Source organism: Dendronephthya gigantea, unplaced genomic scaffold (assembly GCF_004324835.1).
Source record: "Dendronephthya gigantea isolate DGI-Jeju-01 unplaced genomic scaffold, DenGig_1.0 000001F, whole genome shotgun sequence".
Classification (NCBI taxonomy): Eukaryota; Metazoa; Cnidaria; class Anthozoa; order Malacalcyonacea; family Nephtheidae; genus Dendronephthya; species Dendronephthya gigantea.
This window is the reverse complement of record NW_021163011.1, coordinates 4,062,311-4,082,609: the sequence shown is the minus strand read 5'-3', so window position 1 is coordinate 4,082,609 and position 20,299 is coordinate 4,062,311. Positions and strand designations below refer to the sequence as shown.

Sequence of the window (20,299 nt, the reverse complement as noted above, 5' to 3'; positions counted from 1 at the left end):
GAAAATGTTTCTTTATGTTTATATTTATATATATAATAACGGCGCATGCATATATTATATACATATATTCTTAACTGATAATTGTTACACGCACATCTTAATACCACGCACAACCTTGTAACCCATATACAACTCGTACATTACGAAAATACCCAAATATCTACAAAATATTATCTCCATTACAACTTGCTATTACAGCCCTATTTCTATAATCACTATCGATAAAGAATCCAAACATCTTGTTTTAGTCCACTCGTGGTTAATAAAATAAATTTTATCATGGTTCACTGGAAGAATTTTGGTATTTCTAATATTTTATTTATAAACATCAATTGTCCTTTACAACTGGTTCAAGGTTCATAGCACCTTTGCAGGTTTCTCTTTTTGCTACCATCTTCCCAACTAAGTTTCATTCCCGCCATTACAAAAGAGAAACCCACGAAAGGCCACAGTTGCAATAATTGCGATGCATGTTTTTCGGCAATAAGCCGTAATTTTGTCGTAATAAGCCGTATAAAGTGAAATTTGTTTTCATTTATGCAATGGGTAGTCTCCTGCGCATGCCTACTTGGCGAGCCTTGTTATTTCGTACAAAAACTTAAGGCTCGCTAAGGGGGCCCACATTTATTAGAGAATAGTGGGTTGAAAATTTACATGAACGTGAAACTTTTCACACTCTCCAATTCTAAATTGACTGATCTCGCCAACCATGCATGAGTAGAAATACTTATTTGCCATATGAGCGAACATTTTATTATACCATTATTTTGTAACTTTTCGACAGAACCTTACAAACCTTAAACATTTGACAATAATACAACCCCTGGCAATTTTGCCAACCCTCTATGCTCTACCACATGAAAGCCCCAACGTAGTTACGTGCAGGAGACTACATATTATTTAGAGCAATATAGAGCAAGTTAGTTCTATATACTTTGTCCTAAAAATGAGGGGGGGGGGGGTTAATAAAATATTCCCTATAAATTATTACCGCTGTTTTCGACAACTGTAATAATTTTGCGGGTATCGGTTGTCAAGCCAGATAGAGCTACATTCGCGCTATAGCAAGCAACCCTTACAAAGGGCAAAATTTCCAGCAATAATTTTGAAGCACTACTGCTTATAATATAGTCTATAATTATTATAACTTTCTGTCATTCTTATATTATACTGGTCTTCACCTGTTGTAGAATACGTTCAAGCGAAGGTGGAATATTTATAATTACGTTCCTTTACCATGTTCGTGTAAATAGGATAAACTGTTCTTTACATAATTTACAATGTGTGGAATTGAACTGCAATAAAAACATATCATGTTAGAAGTATTATTAATGGCCCTAGTGGGGAGATTATCGAAAGTTGTGTAAATCAGTAACCGTAATGGGGATGATTGCAGCTATTGACTAAATCTAGCTAAAGCAATAACAGTGAGTTGAGCTGAGTAAAACTGTAAGGTTTAGACACATACAGTTGGCCCCTGCAAATTCTGTGAATATTAGTATTACGAACATATCATAATCATCAAACTATCACGGGGTGAATATCATTTTTAAGGCAAAATATGCAAATGTAATGCAAATGTAATGCAAATGTTGATTCATTCTAAGTTGCTCCTTTGCTAGGTGTTGTGTTTTTGTTGTTTTTGCCTCGATGGCTATGAAGTTTGCTGGAATCACCCAATGAAACAATCACGAAATCATCTCACCTGTGAAACGTTAAGGGTCCACAAATGGAGTCCACTGTGATAAAAAATTCTAATAACAAAAAATACCATTAGAACACATTTAAAAGTATTACACAGAAAACTATTGCAAATATTCATATATTTTATACGGCTAATTGTATATTAAAATTTTTGCTAAATCTTTTATAAATATAGTCATATACCTCGATAACCAGACGTTAAACTATCCGCCTTATCCCACATGTCGATACTGTTCACCAGTTTACTGGTATTGGACACGTGTTGTGCCATCACACTGTGTATCTGCTGGGGGATTGAGACCGACATTGGCGACGTCACTGCTGCTGTAGATGCATGACGTCCATTCTGACTGTGATTTCCCTCACCGCTACTATTGCTACCATTGCTTCCTATACTACCGACACTTCCAGCTGGTGACGGGGTGGGAGATAAGGGTGATGGAGTGCTGCCGTGTCTAGAAATTAGACCCACAATATTATTATTACGTATTTCACTATATATCCGACGAAATGCTTTTCATTTTGGAGCGTTACTTTAACGATGAGGAAAAGGAAAGATAATCAACTACATACTTGTTACTTGTGGTGTATGGAGAAGTGATGTTGTTCTTGTGTGATGCCTACAAAGAGTGTCGAAAATTCTTAGAAATCGTCGTATTGAAAACCAATCAGAACATGCAGTATAAAAAGAGGCAAACGAGAAATCGTCGGAAGACTTAAAACATTTGTTACCTTAAAATGTTCAGCTAAAATCTAAAAAATGAACAAGCGAGGTTAAGACTTGGTAATACATTAATTAACATAAGATCAAGTTCAGCACAGTTACACAAAATACAGTACATTGAGGATAATAAAGGAAAAAATATAACTCATAAAAACAAGTACCTGTGTATTCCGAAGAGCCTGTTTTCCCTTCATCCGATACAATTTGTGCAGAAGCAAGGATTGAACTCGAAGGCTGTGACGAGAAATATTGTATAGGCGCAGTGAAGAAAAGAACAAATTTAATATTCCAAGTTAAAATTGAGAACTCACCATAAAATCAAAAGCCGTTTGTCCTCCGTCTTTCCCAAGACGTGTTTTAGGATAAATCTTAAAGTTAGTATAGAAAATTAGCAAAACGTGTGAAAAACTATATACATTGGTATCAAATGTAAGTGAATCGAGAAATATCATCGAGGGACTTAAATAACATAACTAACAAAGTAGAGATGCACGACCAACCTCAGTAATTCCGTTGTCTCAGAATACATTTGACCAGCACGGATTTCGCCATCTTCTTTATCCTAGAAATAAGCAAGCAAAACGTTTTCAAAGGAAGGCCATATCAAATTTTTCGAATTTGTTGTTATCCTGTACAATTTACGGCCATGGATACATTGTACCCATGTATCCATGTATGCATATATCCACGCGTGCACTGTCGTCATATCATCTTACCTCAAGGGCCTTTCCACAACAGATGAAACGAATAATGGCTTCGACATAAGTTCGACTTTTGGCTTCTTTGTCCGTCTGGATATAACAATTTAACAACGATTTAAAACTCGATGTGACGTTGATGTTACTTCAACGAGTATACTTAATAAACATACCAATTTATCTGCTTCTCGTTTCAAAGTTTTTGCCCGCAGAAGATGTGCATCTGGTTCAACTTTCCTGTACAACGGCATAAACAAAGAGTTAATATAGCCGTGAAGCTTTTACCTAAGGGCTTTTCACCATTGTTTTTTGTCCATGCGACGGTTAAACTAGTTTTTTGGTGATGCTACAACCCAATTGTGTTTAACCTTATATCAGCCACGCATTCAGCATTCATTTCTTCTGCAGTTTTACATTTCTTTTGGTCTGACTTATCACGGTGACTATCTCGACGCATTCTTTTCTTGGGATGAGGATCCACCTCTGAACTTGGACTTCTCTTCCTGTGATTGTTTACAGGCCGTATCTTTTCCCTAGATCAGGAAAGAACGGTACATCAGCATCAGAAAATCGTCGTCTTGCCTGGATTCGAAAGAGAATTGTTTCGACTATATGCTCGTTGCATGGCGGATGTTAGCCATCCGACTTATAACCTCCACGATTTCCAATATGATCATTCTTCTGGAGAAACATGATGCAATTAAACTTTTTCAGGTTACATCAGACTACAAGGCAATTTTTTAGCGTTTTTCTCTTTACGAAGGATGTGAAAACGTTGTGGATGTTCCAGTAGAGGTACACAGATATACATAACTAATTCGTAATAACTATAATTAAGAAAACATCAATATCTCTGCAACATTCTACAGCGTGGAATCAACATAAATACTTGACCGCTGGCCCAAAATGGATGACAGTGGACGATACGTACGTTTCGTCGGTATGTTCGACTTCCATATCATTTTCTTCATGCTCTTTCCATAACCGTTCTTTTTGCTTTTTCCCCTCGTTCTCAAGGGAACCCAATTCAACATCTGCAACAACACAATATTGTTGGTGTTAAAAACTAATGCAGGAAACAAAAACCCCCACGCTAGCACAATTTTACGCAGTTGCGAACCTCAATGTGGCAACTCTCCCCCCTCCCCTCCCCTCAAAAGATGGTTATTATTATTGGCGTGATTTCCCAAAGGCGCACAGCCACTGTACATGCAATGATTTATAAATAAGCCTAACTGCAGAGGGGGGGGCAAAGCATTTCGGAAATAAGATCCGAAATTGTAGATTCTACTGAAACAAAAATTTCATAAACAAACCTGCATGTGAACTTTCAACCTGAAATGCAACAATAGAATAGCTGAAACCTTCTGAATTTTGGATTGTATACACACAGCGAACCATGTGATTACTGATAAACAAACCCACGAACATGCACGTTGGGGACTAGTTGAATTAAGCAATGGAAAATGAGAGTTCGTGGGGAATTAAAATGAAATATTTATATACATAAAGTTATAATAAACACATGTGCAACCTGGCCCTATTTTTACAACCACAAACTGCAACTTTGCCTCCCGGAATAATCGCAATTTTGATAGGATTATCTCATTTGCATGTGAAAACATCGATAAGATCGCCCGGCACTCATTTTAGCATCTTATTTTTAGAAAACGTTCTAAAACGGGCAGAAAATAGGTTGAATCAGATAAGCACGTGCCTTACAAACTTATGATTTATAACTTTAATGCACATATGCTGTAAGGTAATATCAAGATGTCGAGATCGTTGTTTTTGTTGTGGTCAGTCCTACACAGTCTGTAATGCAGAACGTATTTGAAAAACTAATTTTTTGTCAATTAACCTAGGAGCTGCTCAGAAAAAGTATGGCTATATCGGTTATGATGTTGAGATGACAGATTTAGGTCCATATAAAGGATAATGAGATGAACAGTCTTCAAACGTCAGTGTAGTCTGTAAGTTCTCTATATAGCTAAACGTTGATAGCCGCATAATATGCATGATGGTACATAATGACATAGCAGGAATGAAAATTTAAAGTACGTTGATACAACGTGACCTTCGTACGAACTACAAATTATTCTTATCAGAAACATTCACCAAAACCATGCATGCAGAGAATTGGCTCGACGGTGTAAACATAACTTTAAAAAGGGCAGACAAATGACGTCCATGCAGCTATTTTGAGTTCCTTACTTATTTGAAATATTCCTAATTGCCTTCGCAAATTTAAGAGTCCATTGAAAGTTTTCAATTTTTTTATTCTATATACGAATTTCTTATTGGCTGATCCAAGTCCCAATTTTCTGCTTCAAGTTAAACAGCTGTTTTTAAGTCTAATCGTGTGTAAGCAAAATATTGGCATGATTAAATAACTTGCATGCAGATTCGTATTTCACAAAAACAACCCAATTTGATCTTTTTCACGCTAACTCAGTAAAATGGCATGCAGACTTTAAACGGCGAGTAAACAAATAAAATTTGCAAATTTGCAAAACAAATTTCCGAAGGTAATTAAAGTAGTAAAAGAGGGACACAAAGGAGAATCGCTCGCCTATAAATGCACATAAATTCGAAACATACCGATAGTTCCTGAGCAAATCTGCTTGGTATTCTCTTCAAAAACGACAACGGAATCTTAACTATTAATGAAGTCGGGACTTTGTCACCATCCTGAACCAATTGGATTCCCAACGGCATATCATCATGTCCGTTTTTATGAAAACCATTTACTCCATTCTTTTTCTCCAATTGTTCTGTTTTTGTCTTCTTTACAACCGGACTATTATCTCCAACGACATCAATAACATGATCTTCCTCACCAACCTCAGAACTATCAAATCCGAAACTGCCTATACGAGCTGACTTCTTTTTCTCTTTGTTGCCAGATTTAGTCCTATTTGTATCCTTGGTAAAAACTTCATCTTTCTTTTCCTTTACAGAATGGTGTTCAGTTTTATCCTTTGACATAATAACATCTGACTTTTCTTTTAACGTATTTGAATCTAGTTTTTCTTTTTTCCCAGTATCCCCAGTACTATCTTTATGCTTGCGTTTCGTCTTTTTCTCCGCAGTTGATTCATCCAAATTTTTGCCTTTCTTTTTGACTTCGATCTTCTCCTCTTTTGACTCACCTGATTTTTTAATTTTGACAACACCATTCGCAGTTTTCTTTAGTTTTACACCTAATTTCGATGAAGTTTTTGAGCCTGACTCACTGCCTTTTCCAGCAGTTTTGCCTTTCTCAGCATTGTTTTTCATTTCCCCAACTTGTTTACTCTCAGATTCAGATCTCCTTTTCGTTTCATTTTTTACCTTGGTGTCAGTTTTCACTTTAAAGGAATCGCTGCTTCCCTTTTCTACCTTAATCTTAATTTTTGTATCAGGTAAAACTTCGCTACTTTCTGTCTTAACCTTATTCAATAACGTTGTATGTTTAGAAGTTGGAATAGGTTTCTCTTCATCCACAGTTTTTAACTCATTTACTGGTACTTCTTCTACGTTATTTGAACTATCTTTGAGTTCTTTGCTTTGAAGCTTTTCCTCAATTTTTGTATGAAAAACTGAGTCATCCGATGTACTCGAAGTCCGTGACTTACCATCTACGAATTCCCCTGAGTTTAATTTGGAATGCGTTTGCGTATGTGAAGTTTCGTTTGCAGATTTGCCCATATTGTCATTGCCATCCTTTTTTGGCTGCGTTGGCACCTGTTGTACTGGAGGAGATGGAATCTTAGCAACAACCGGTGGTGAATTAAGCATACTCGTTTTAGGGAAAACGGTTGTATTCGTTTTATCATCATCCACATCCTTTATGAAGAATAAAATAAAACAAATAAATAACTGCCCTAAAAATAGGTCTCCCAAAACAAAACATATAATCATTACCTATACAATCGAATGGTTGTGTGGAAAAATGACAAAGTAATCATAGTTTAATGGACAACTTGCGCTTTAGACTAATTTTTGATCGAAGTAACAAGATAGAAGAAAATAAATCGTCACAACTAGAAAGATCTTACTTAAATTAGTGCAAATGCAAAGTATGGCAGCGAAATTTTGTAAAATACAGAAAATATAGCCATGCGAAGTTGGCAAATTTTATATACTTTTGTATTACGTGCGGAGATGTGTAACTAAACTAGTTACACGCACACTTCCATCGTTCTTCCAGTTATAACATTGTACATTCGATTATTGTGATAGACAACCGAAACTAAAAGATTTTTTACCTGTTTTACCTTTTTTTAAATGTATTGTGGTTGTTCGCCATGCATGCAAACGTAAACGTAATAAATTCCTTATTAAAACATTTTTAAGTGCATGGACGACATTCTAAATTGTGTAAGCAGGTTTAATGGACCCTTTTATACGTCCCCAACCCAAGGAAAAAACCTGTGCACGAGGTTGCCTGAGATCCTGGACCTCAATGGTTTTACGCTTCATCTTTCGACCACATTGTGATGTTTACCTCGCATTCCGAGTCGCTGGATTCGCCGCTACTACTGCTACTTGATGACGACGATGACCGCGATCTAGTCTGATTAGCAGGCCTGAGATAAAAGATGGTCAAATTAAACTTAAATTTTATCAGAAAAGAGCGGTAGCTATGTCGTCTACAGAGCGGACTCTGTAGACGACATAAAAATTCGATATGCATTTTCTTAATTTAAAAGTGTTTTACATTCTTTTGCAACTCTATGAATTTGGGTTATACTAGACCAAGGAATTTGGGAAACGACAAATGTAGAGTGTGAGATGTGAACAAACCTTTGATATTGTTCATCGTTGTTTTCCTAGAAAAAAAATGATTTAAATAAGACCTATAAGTCACTAATGATGATGATGTACTATATGTAGACCAAGCTAAGCCTTTCATCTTAATTTTAATGGTGTTTTTTTCGATCGTAATGACCATCCTTACCCGCTCATCGTCACTGTCTTCGTCCGAAATATGTAAATCTTCTATAAACGAACCTACGAATGGCAATTGAATATTAACTCTTCAATAATCATTAATGGTAGATCACTGTTAATTAACAAACAATTGTATGTACGATTAATAGAGTAATTAGCAGTATTTGTGTTTGTTGTCATTTATAACATACAAGACTTACTAGAAGGAGCCAACGTTTGCGAGTTTTCCTGGAAAAAAAAGTACTTATAGTTATGACATTGGTAGAACCACATGACGATATCCAGAGTGGCTAAATCGGACTCATATACACAAGATGTAATGAAAGGGGCATGTGCATGCAACGATATAGCTACTAACCTTTTCGTTTACGCTGCTGGGGAATGGAAAACGCGAGTCATGTTTAGGCAATGGCGTACAGATTCCTGTCAACGGCATGTGGACGGACTCCGTCATTTCCTGTAAATCGCATTACGAGTTTACATAATTAGGCCAAGTAAGAAGTATGCATATATGATCGCGCACATGCACAGTCTTATTATTGTCGTAATCCGAATACAAAAATTCTTGGATTTCATAACATGTATGGACCTGCATTTCACTTAAACAAATGGCATGATTTTTCTTGCTTTTGAAGGACTTCGAGAACATCAAGTATGGTCCTCCCATATCAAAGGATAAAGATACGACTACAAAGACGTTTGGTCCTTACCGTTGCACGCAAGACTACCCATGACATCGAAAATGTCAATAATATTTGGTCAAGTAGATATACAGTATCGCAAAATAGTTTAGAAACTGGGGTATATAATTTAGTTAGTGTCATTGTTATTATTATTGTCGATTAAAAAATCAGAATCGTGTTTATTATAATCATATTATATAGAAATCAGTAAGCTAATTAGTCATAATTAGTCATGATTAAGTAAACAGACGGAATGGTTGTGGTCTAAAAACTGGATATTATCACTCTCATACATTTCCTGTCTTGCCTCCCGGGCATGTCCAGAAAGGAAAATATCAGCGAAACGAGATTTATGTTTACAATTCCGAGCACAATTTCTTGCATAGCATCGTGTGTGAATGAAATTGGGTTGCAATTTCGTATTATCGCCGGCTTTGAATCGAGTTCGAGTTTCGACCTGATAACCTTGTCGCGAGTTATCATATATCACATAGAACACAATAGCTACTAGCTAGTGCATACGGTAACGATATATTTTCACTTTTCATACGCACAGAGTATAGTTCGTCAGACAAAAACACAGTATATAGCTACATTGCAAAAAGGAATGTTCTGAGAATTCTTACCTTTAAAATATCCTGGAGCTGCATGTCGCGATGTTGTGGACTCTCCTGCAAGACAATGCAAATCATGATATGAGTACAAGTACACATAGCATATTCAACAACACTGAGAAGTTTGACGTCAATCAATCAACGACAACGTCAGTTAGTACAAACGAATTGCCGACAACCATTACTTCCGAACAAACACATATCATGCAAAGCCAAGGGTTACTAGATGGTCTGTAGCCCAAAACATATTTAACAATATTGGGATTGGAAAGAAATTTACTGTAAATATTGAAATGGCGGGGGGATTAAATTAATTAAATTATAAGTACTACGTTTTAACGTTTATTATACGGTAAAATATGACGTCAATAAATCAAGGACGACGTGATTGGCCGACGTAATAAACAACTTGCCGACAACTGTCAAAGCCATAGAAATGATGAGCTGACAAATGAATGACCATGCAGTAGACAAACGTACTATTTCAGGATTGCGCATCAAATCGAAGCATAAATAGCTACGTGTGTAGGAAGCAGGCCCCCGCTTTATATGTCAAACCGTGCTAGATAGGATCAGCACTTAAAATTTTTTGTTCTCTACATCATTTTCCAAGAAAGGATGGGGTTTGATTACATAAAAAGATTCGTTTAAGTCAGATTACTACTGACTGATTAATAAAAAAAAAGTTAAACAACTAAAATATAAAATTCTGTATTATGTATAGAAATACAACGATACAGAACAGGATACAGCAACACAATGAAAACCTATACTAAGGGGATCATACTATGATTCAGACCGATCCACAGTAGTCGGTACACTATCCTTACTATACCCGCATACCATATCACAGCATATCATGACCTACAATAACTGCACATATATGTTGCACAATATAACCTACGACCTCACCACCTAGCACATAGATCATTTTCCTTTTATGGCAAAAAAAATTCTATTGTCTTACAGGAAAATGGACTAGAGACATTTACGTGGAAAAAACGAGCATTGTTCTTATCAGTGAATATAGATAACGCTGCTACTGTAGTAACAATATCATAAATGATTATGTAATTATAGGTATAGATTTACCTGTGGAAGAGAGGATGAAACCACAGTCCTAAACAAAGAAAAAGGCAGAGTTTAAAGACACGTGCTTCCCATAAATTTCTATATTCTAAACTATTTTGATTCTTTTGATTTTGAGTCATTTCGTCGACCAGGAGATAAAGGAATTACTCTCTTAACTTCAGCGGTGACAAAACAACGGGTTTAGAGTTTAATACTTTGATAATCAAAAATCAGATCAAAACATATAACTTATGGAATCCCAATGGGATCGAGGATTTTTATGTCAAAAGCAAAGTAGCTTCTGTTTGTCTGAAGTGCATCCTCTCTACAGACCACCCATATCTGAGGCTAAGCCAATACTTGACGCATGGATATACACGATAATCATCATTCCACATCGGCACCTGTATATTTTAGCCCAATGCATATACGACCTGTTTATGACTATTCATCCTAATAATAATAAATTCCAAACATTCTGCACGAGTTTTAGCATTTCATTGCGGAATTATTCCTTCTTAGAGATAGCAATCAAAGCGATGATTTAGATTTAATCGCGGTGAGATCTTTTGGGTATTCTTAAATAAAGGGATGACTTCAAAGTACCCTGAAATTCCCTGACTGCTTCCCATTTGAAAATACATAACATTACAGTCGTAACACTACAATCAGACTTTTCTGTAAAGAATATATCCAGTCAAAAGTACAGTACAATAAATTTGTTGCCATCGTAATTTTTTTCCTAACACCTTTGTATATGTCTTTGAACTGTCACTAGGGCCTATCTCAATATTTTTGAAGAGCGTCCAAATGTTAATAACGGTGGTTATAATTCCGTACACATTACTTTGTAATTCACAACAAAATATCTATATTGATAATGAATTGACTGGTTATATACCCCATGAATGAACAACAACAACACGACTATATTCACTTGATGTATGAAAAGCAATTTTAATGATTGTGCGAATCATAATGATTATGCGAAAATAAAGATATCCTGAGTTCGATTGTGTGGTAATATCCTGGGCGAGCAGCTCGTCAAGTGAAGTATATATATAAACGTAATATATATTTTTGCTAATTAAAAGTCTCTTTGTTAGCTACGGAGCCTATTTTTCTAGATACGTGCAACATGCACTCAGTTGATTAGGAGAACAATATCTAATAAAACAAGCCGTCCTTTGAATTGACCAAACAAAGAATTACGCCCGTTAAACAGTTTGTTATATTTCCCACAGATATTTAAATATTGTATATTCTTAATCACCTATAGGCGTGCAAACAAGCAAAATACCAAAAATTTCAATAAAAAGATTACAATAATTGGTATCGAAATTCAAATCTCAAAGCAGCGAGTTGCCTGTTTATGATCAGATGAACGTTCCCCCAGGTTTATCCCACTTTAGCGCATGCATTCTGACCTAAATTTGCACAACCAAGTTATAATTAACACGTTCGCACATGCACCAAGTTAAAAATCACTTCTTCTATAAAAAGGATGGTCAGCCTTACTCCCACGGAGGATACTAAGTACTACCAAATTAGGTAAGGCACATTAATTGCTAGATATAACTTACTCACCGGGTAGGCAACTGCAACGGTGTTGGCTTCGTTTTTTGAACCGCTGTCGATTTTTCCAACTTCTTCGCTGGTCCTTGTTGAGAGATTTCCATTTGCTCTTCCTTCCTTTCAACCCTTTCAATATCGCTATTCACTTCTTCATTTTTATCGTTTGCAGACGTGTCTAATTTCTGTTTATTTACAGACAAAGTATTTGATTTATCAGCAACAGATGCTTGATTACTTTTGTATTTTTCTATACTGATCTTATTCAGGACGTTACAATCCTTATTGTCCTTCTTGTCGTTCAACTTTTCCCCCAGTTTCAACGCCTTATGCCTGGAGGCATCTAAACTTGACTTGTGTTTTTGATCTGACTTTAACTTTAACGGTTTTTGCTCCAACTTTTCTATCCCAGTATTTCCTTTAGACTTTTCTTGAGTGGAACTTGTAGGCTTGTCCTTGGTCGGTTTTGTCTTACTGTTTGTTAACGCAAAGGTCTTGTTTTCTGTAGGCGTTGCTGGTACAGGCATGACACCAATACATGTTTGACCAGGCGCTTTCTCTCGACTAACCTCTTGGTTCATAATCTTTACAAAATTCTCAAAATCACCAAGTGATTTCTGAAAATAAAACAGGAAGTATTCGTTTACAAATTATGAACATTCTTTGCATGTCTACATATTCGATCCGTTGAAATCGTATAAACAAATATTTAGCAATTATTAGGTGCTAAAACTGATACACGAGTAATTTTATCACATTCTTCACACAAAGAAAGTATATACCCTAGCTGCATGCCGTTATAAAATCGACATGCGCAATTTAGAAATTAAATACCCCCATATAAAGCATCTCCGGAGAAAAGATCAGTACTAAAGCAAAAGATGATTAGTTTAGATAACAATAAGAACACAAACCTTGATGGTTTTTGTGATTTCATCACTTGAATCATTGACCTACGGGATAAGAAGAATTATTCACAGGCGTTAATCACAGGTAAAAAGTAGGTGTAAAATATAATTTAGTCGATTTCGATTGCTGCTACCGGCCGAGCAAGATTCAAAAAAAATATCTGATAAGTTCTAGTATACATGCAGTATCTGATGACGACAAGCTGGGAAGGAATTGATAATTAAATCTTACTTTTCTTGGAGGTGGAAACAATGGACCCGCTGGTTTCTAAAATGAGAATTAAAAATTAACCATACACTCGTGCGTTTATTTTGCCAATATATATGTTGAATTTTGATGCATATCTTACGCATCAACCACCCGTAGTTCTCGACGTAGGTGAATGCAAGAGCCGTGTGATTAGTTTTCGTAGCAATAATGCAAATAAATATTGCATGAAACTTATTTAGATCTCCCTGGATGATTTCACTGATAATATCAAAACGACCAAATTCTCGAGCTCAGCTGTTTCAATAAATAGAACTATAAATAAATGTCGTCTGACTATGAATAGATACAGACCTTATTCATTTCAATATCAGACGGCTGCACCCGAGCTATTTTTGCCTTCTCTCGCTGCTCTACACGCTCAGAATTCCTAAACAATTGGAGATAATAACCAACATGGTAGTGAACAAATGCAATTCCGCTAAACGTTTAGTTAGTGAGGGGTTTTTACCCTATCTTTATATTCCCGTCAGGTTGTTATACCTATATAATTACATACAATTACACGTTTGCTAAAAAGGAAAATAAAATGATCATTTTGAATCAATTATTACAAGAAGACTGCTTTGCAGCTCTCGGTACCAAAGGCAATTCACTGACGATTATTTAAGGCTAAACAATCAGACTTTGTGAAGCTCGAAGGCGTTACATCGAAATTGCGTTTCCTAGGACACGGCTGCGTTCCTCAAGCCTGGTTGTCATGGGTCATCAACACTCGGCGATGCCGATGGCTGTCGGTGATCACTTATGAATAAAGTGCTTTGTTATTTTGGCCACCGGTAACCAACAATACATCGTCGACTGTGGGGGATAAATGAGAACCAGGCTTTACCTTACACTCAACGTCTACACAGGGGCGTGGGGGGTGGAGCGTGTGGGGTGCTCACCCCCAGTTTTGACAAGGTGGACGGTTACTAACGCGAAGTTAGTCGGTAATGGCAAAAAATCGTCGATAAACTCGTCTTTTGATAGCTAAATCGCCTTTAAAGTCATAAACAGATTCTATACATGTATTCTACCAAAACTGATCAAATGGCTGCATGCTTTCTTTGGATGCGCTTCAAGTGCTACGTATTCGTCGGCAAAACGTGGATGACACCCCCCCCAGGTCAGTTAGTCCGCTACGTCCCCATCCTTCTACATCATGGTTTCGTTGGTGCAAAGCCCGAGTACTGCAAGCTCTGGCGTTAAATTAACCCGCTGGTTCTTGTCTGTTCATTTCTGCATGGTGTCAGAGTATAAGGAATATACACTAAGGCCACTTAAGTCGGAACCTCTTAAGTTTGTGTCCCCACGCATATCGTATTACGCATCTATTGTCCGCTATATTATTCTGGCCAGTCAGTGCATGACTTTTATCTACCTTTCTGGACGATAAACACGTTCAACAGGCCTGTCCGCCATTACCATGGTGAGTCATTAAAATCAGCGCGGTATGCTTGCTGTATGTGGGTCTGCGCTATATATTCCTTATATTATATACTTAAAATATTCTAACGTTCCTATTGTATGATAAACAGCCTGTGATGATGCATATGAATTACCATGCATGTATAATGTAAAAGTGTATTGACGGTATACAGTCTACGGTACTTTGAAATGTTTTGTCTGCCAATAAAATAATTTTCTTCTCCATTAAGTAAGGACAACATATCCCAGAGCTACAGTATCGTACGACGAATTAAATCAATAAAATCAGCCAGGCTATATATTAACTTGTGTCTTGTGGTGATTAAAATAACGATGCGTTTGAGCCTGATTTTTTATGCACCTGTATTGGCATTTCATGAATAAAGATTATTACTCGACTACACAAAACCTCAACTTGAGTCTTGAACAGTAACCCATTCAACTTAATAATCTGTTGGAAAATTCAATTTCATTAACCCAGGGTTAAGCTATAACCACGCCTCTTCAACAATCGGCCCCAGATTTGGTCCAAAAATGTACAATTTTACCGTCCTATCATTTGAAATGGCAAACACGATAACTATATTTTATCACTTCGCTCATACTCTTTCAACTACGTTGTTGACCAGCAGACTGAATGACGATCGTGACTGAACACAGGAGATGATCGGAAAAAAAATGTTTTCACAGTTTGATTTATCGCGCAATCGTAACATTCCATTCGGGGATAAGTAACAACTAAATACTTCTAAAACCCCATTCAGCACCGTATCAACACATTTTTTCAACATTGATGGATGATTGATGTCAAATTACAAGAAAATGATATTTCAAAGTAAGTAAGGATTACTTCAACATTCCAGTAGGGGATGAATAACAACTTAATGCTATTAAAAACCCCTTCACCATCACACTAACACATGCTTTACCATTCATAATGATAGATGATTGATGTCAAATTACCAGAAAGATTTTTATAAATTAAACATGTTCCCCATAAGACTAAAGGCCTTCACTGTGTAATGTGTATGTCGCAATTTCGCCCGTTTTCAAACGTCGAACTTCTCATGTGCCGAATCGAATGCAAATGATCACACAGTATAAAAAGTTTGACGACTGAAACTGGACTTAAAAACCGACGTTTTCTCATTATTCATTCGTATCGCTATATAAGAGCAATTATAGGCAAATATTCAATCCTCATTAATTAAGTGAGAGAAGTGTTTCTCAGTCGGTATTTCCTCACTCCTCAACAATAAATAAATTTCGGAAATTCACTGGCAACATGCATAGGTAGGTGATACTTCTTATGCTGTGATAGGTATCATTCATGCATGTCACCTTTGCACCCCCTGCAAGATGATGAAAATATGATGATAAATGATGATAATGGACAATATTTTCCCTATATGCAGTGCTGCTGTTAAGTTGTCTGCAAAACAAATATGGCTGCAAAATACAGTCTGCAATGTTCACCAATCTTATATCATGTTCGTGTCAACTATTTTGCTGAATGACTATAATTCATATCACCTTGTAACATTCAGAAAGCATAAATAGCGCTGTTCTGTTGAATAATTTGTAAACACTGTACATTTTAATGATTGTGTTTTAGCTTGTGTTTTGAGATGCAGAACATCTTCTCCCAACTAAACCCTGGGGTTAACCACAAAGTGATTCAAAAAAGGTATAATACAGGGTTCTATTGTCTATTCTCAAAAGGTCTATCTTTAAACCATAGAAAAACTGGATATAGACAGTTTCAAATGATTATACAAAATTTTTTAAAGATGGTTTATCCAGTCAAACGCACTGCAGGATGTAAATGGTCTGACCAAAAAAATAAACAAATTGTGGATGAAGGAAAAGGAATATGATAAGAAAGACTTAAGATTACAAAAGATTTAGATGGAAAGCGCTACATAATACATATAGTAATTTGATTTAAAACCTCATACAAATTCTGGAATATAAAACAAGTGCTATAAATTTAGAATTTAGAAACAAATGTTCTACAATATTATACCCATGTTAAACAGCAACATTGTAGCATTTATTTGTACTACTATCATAATTAGGTATTTATATACAAGACATTCTATATGGGAATTAATTCGAATAATTTCAATTTTACACAGTGAACAAAATATCTTTGATTAACTAAGTAATCTGTTCCTTGGATGTTGGACATTGATAATGGAGTGTTAAATGTAAGCACAATTGATAAAGCTTTGACTATATTTTGGTGAAAAATTGATGGCCTGTTCGAACTACAACAACTTGAAAGAAGTTTGGAAATTACATTTTAAATAATGTAATGGTTACTTATTTCTTTCAAGAGTTGAAAACAGTATGATGCTAATAACCTATTATTTTTACAGGTGCTATAAACATGTTTTAATAGTAGGTTGATTATTTCCAGTAAAGACCCTGACCAGGCTAATTCTTTACATTGTAAAGGCCCTTTTTCTTTCTTTGCAAAAACATATTCTTAAGTCTAATATGAGCAATTGCATCGAAATGAACTTAGAAGCATCTTGATAGGGTAAAAACAATTGCTAACATGTTTGTTAACAAATCAATAGGAAGGGCTAAAACATGATGTTTTCACAATTAAATGTTTTTACAAACTGATAAGATTATAGACCTGTATTCCAAAAGAGTTACACCTGTACTCCAAAAGCTTACCCACACTTATACTTGATATGGGAGTCCATAAATCACCCTATAATTATTCTATAATGATATCTCTTCCACACAAAGAGTTTGGTTTTGTTATTGGTATATCATTTTGGTCTTCAATATCAGTATCTTCTATTGAAAACATAATATAATTGTGTTTCATTTAAACATTTTGATAACCTCTAGCTGCCTTGAGACATTGATATCAAGACAGACTGGAGTCATTCTTTGATAGCCTCTTATGGACTAAATAATCAACTGAAATTGCATGTACATACATGATTTTACCCTCAAACTAATAAAATATACCATTAAGTAATTTAAAGCATAATGTACAGACCCTCTCAAATTAAAAGGATTCTTTGGTCAAAATATTTTATGTCTGTTTTTGTTGATATTTCATTACACATTGTAACACAAGGGGGGCATACCAGTTTAGAAAATATACACATATTGTCATAGGAGAAAAATGTAGTTACTTTAAAAGCTGCTAGTGGAAAATTGTATTGCAATTTATACACCGGTGCTTACAATATGCCAATGATAAGGATCAAATGTGCAACAGCCCATACAAGGAGAGTTCGTTTTTTTAACAAAATTTCATATATGGCCAAATTACGGCTAACTAGCTCGGTTATAAACACATCAATTTGCATGTTTCTGTACGTGACACACTACCCGCGTTTATTTACATTAGGTGAAATCAAAGAAAATCATTTGATGAAAACAACGGCTGAATAGAATACAAAGCGACGCTCGTTTATGGATAAACACTGTGTAAAATCTTTCTTATGTACGTAAACTTTTGTGGCGTTTGTAAAAACCGTCCTCGAGTTTCTTTACCGCTTTTACAGTGAGTCTAACCAATTATAAAAATTGCATTATCGATGTACATTGACACACATTTCGCACAGCTAAACATCAACAGATTTAAAAACAGTATTGAATGCAATATCGGTCTTATATTTCATTATCAACCTCAAGCTTAACCAATTTAGAAATATATTTTGCAACTAACCCGAATGCAAATGCAGTCCTAAATTTTGTTCTATATACTATATTCTATCGTATCTTACCCTGTCATTATTACATATATACATAGGTATAGTAATGTAATATCGGGTTTATATCAAGGAACTCGAATCTGACCACAAAACATTGCCGAAAATAAACGACCGAATTTTTCGAATAAAAATTACCCCCAAATTATGGAGGAAACTCTTAGGGTGTTCGACAATATAATTGAAGTTCTAAGAGTCAATTCGAATCATAATAGAGCGAAGTGCATTTGTGTTCTTAGTCGACACAAAACGAATCAAATTTTTGTGTTTATTTTGTCACGGCAGGTCTCGACCGTCTGAAATTATTTGAAAGGCAGAGGAGCGAAAGGCCTTTGTTGATTCAGGAGCAAACATTTGTTAAAGATACTTCATATCTGTATAAATACCAAACACAGCCTTCCAAGGCTTCGATTAAAAACTACAGAGAATTGAGAATCTTAAACAAAAAATTTAAAAAAACTCGTTCACTATGTCTACTGTCTCTTGTTGATTTGACTCCTTAATACTAAAAGACCATAGTATAAATATGGTTGAAAATAGCACATTTGGAAACAGGATTCCAGCACATCATAAAGCATACAAGAGATAAACGATGAAGCACGAAATGAAATGCTATACAAAACACTTGATTGTAAATATTAAAAGGACGGTAAAATCGCTATACGAACAAAGACGGGGGCGTCAATGTGGAGGGGAAAATATGGCTCAGCACATACACATTCACGAACATAAACAACAGGATAAAAACACACAAAAACACATCTATTCTTAGAAAAAATACTGTTTTTAAACAACAGACTCGTTCAGAAGCGAAACGATAAAGCTCTGTATTGGCAATTTATATGACCCGAGAGACGACTGAAATCATATTTATGAAAGCCCTTGTGCATAGGTTGACTTTAAATGAATATTATTTAGTTTCCACTTACCCATTCATGTTATGGCTGCCTAGGTAGGGAGGCAATGCATTGGGGTATCTTCTCAATTGAGCCATACCAAACGAACCAAGCTATGAAACACAGGCAATCGATAAAACTGTGAGCCACTGTCGGGCGACAGAACACCGCCGAACGTTGGCCAACTATCTATTAACTCATTCTGCTGTCCTGTTAACCACCAAAGACAGGCATTCAAACTAGACACGAGTTTCTGTTAAACGTAACAATGTACGCTTATTGTCTAACGACGGATTTTCTATTCAAATCCGGCCAAATCTTGTCTTCACTCGTTAGAATAGTTTAGATAGTCACTTTCTTGCTCCCCCATCAAGAACTCTGTTTGTTTCGAGAGTCGTTACTTCCCGTAACAACTTCGGTCGTCCTCGGAAGACGTCTATAGTTTGTCGCGTTTGCGTCAAACGGTGCAATAATTGTCGTCAGTAATTGTCGTCAAAATATCGCTAATCCCCCGGGCAATTTACACACTAACCAAGCTGACGAATAAAAATTTTAGACGATACTCGCTTGCAGAATTTCAGCGACGTTACCGATTTGAAATTCGCGATAAATCCTTATTCACCCTACTCATGTTTTATGTAAATAGGCGCAAACTCGATAAGCGTTAACTTAGCGGAACAAAAATTCTGACAGGTGCCTTAAAATAGGTTATTGACAGGCATTTCCCTTACACGAATCGAAAGATAATTTTACGACGGCTTTCGTTTCATTATGAATTCCATCCTGTGCTGTAGGCTGTAGCGGTAAAATCCCAGTCATGTGGAGGTGAAAACCCTATTAGTTCAGTGAATCACAGACCGGACAGACTGATGAAGTCTGAAGAGCATCAAATTTCATTACCATGTTCGGTAAACGTAAAATGTTTTGAGTAACTTGGTCGAATAGTATTTTATCACCATAGGCGGCCCAAAATTGCGCGAGAAATTTTTCGGTAATTTGTCAATATAGTGTAGTAAACTAGTAATGTCACATTACTAATGATCCGCTTTATAGACGATAATCGTGTTTAAACA

General features: G+C 35.9%; 1 protein-coding gene across 1 annotated transcript; it reads right to left on the bottom strand.

The window, feature by feature from the left end:
* Positions 1–241: 241 nt before the first annotated feature.
* Positions 242–19,855, bottom strand: LOC114528233 (AF4/FMR2 family member 4-like). The gene is made up of 26 exons (XM_028549860.1): positions 19,260–19,855; positions 13,472–13,547; positions 13,142–13,177; positions 12,916–12,954; positions 12,017–12,618; positions 10,451–10,478; positions 9,371–9,415; positions 8,420–8,518; positions 8,262–8,289; positions 8,069–8,121; positions 7,915–7,940; positions 7,616–7,697; positions 5,728–6,954; positions 4,443–4,461; positions 4,058–4,160; positions 3,495–3,659; positions 3,300–3,363; positions 3,145–3,219; positions 2,929–2,990; positions 2,740–2,796; positions 2,590–2,662; positions 2,437–2,457; positions 2,278–2,324; positions 1,888–2,159; positions 1,706–1,754; positions 242–1,295 (listed from the first exon to the last, which is right to left on the bottom strand). Exons 1-26 carry the CDS (start codon positions 19,322–19,324, stop codon positions 1,223–1,225), a joined length of 3,486 nt encoding a protein of 1,161 aa, XP_028405661.1. The 5' UTR covers positions 19,325–19,855; the 3' UTR covers positions 242–1,222.
* Between the last annotated feature and the right edge of the window lie 444 nt (positions 19,856–20,299).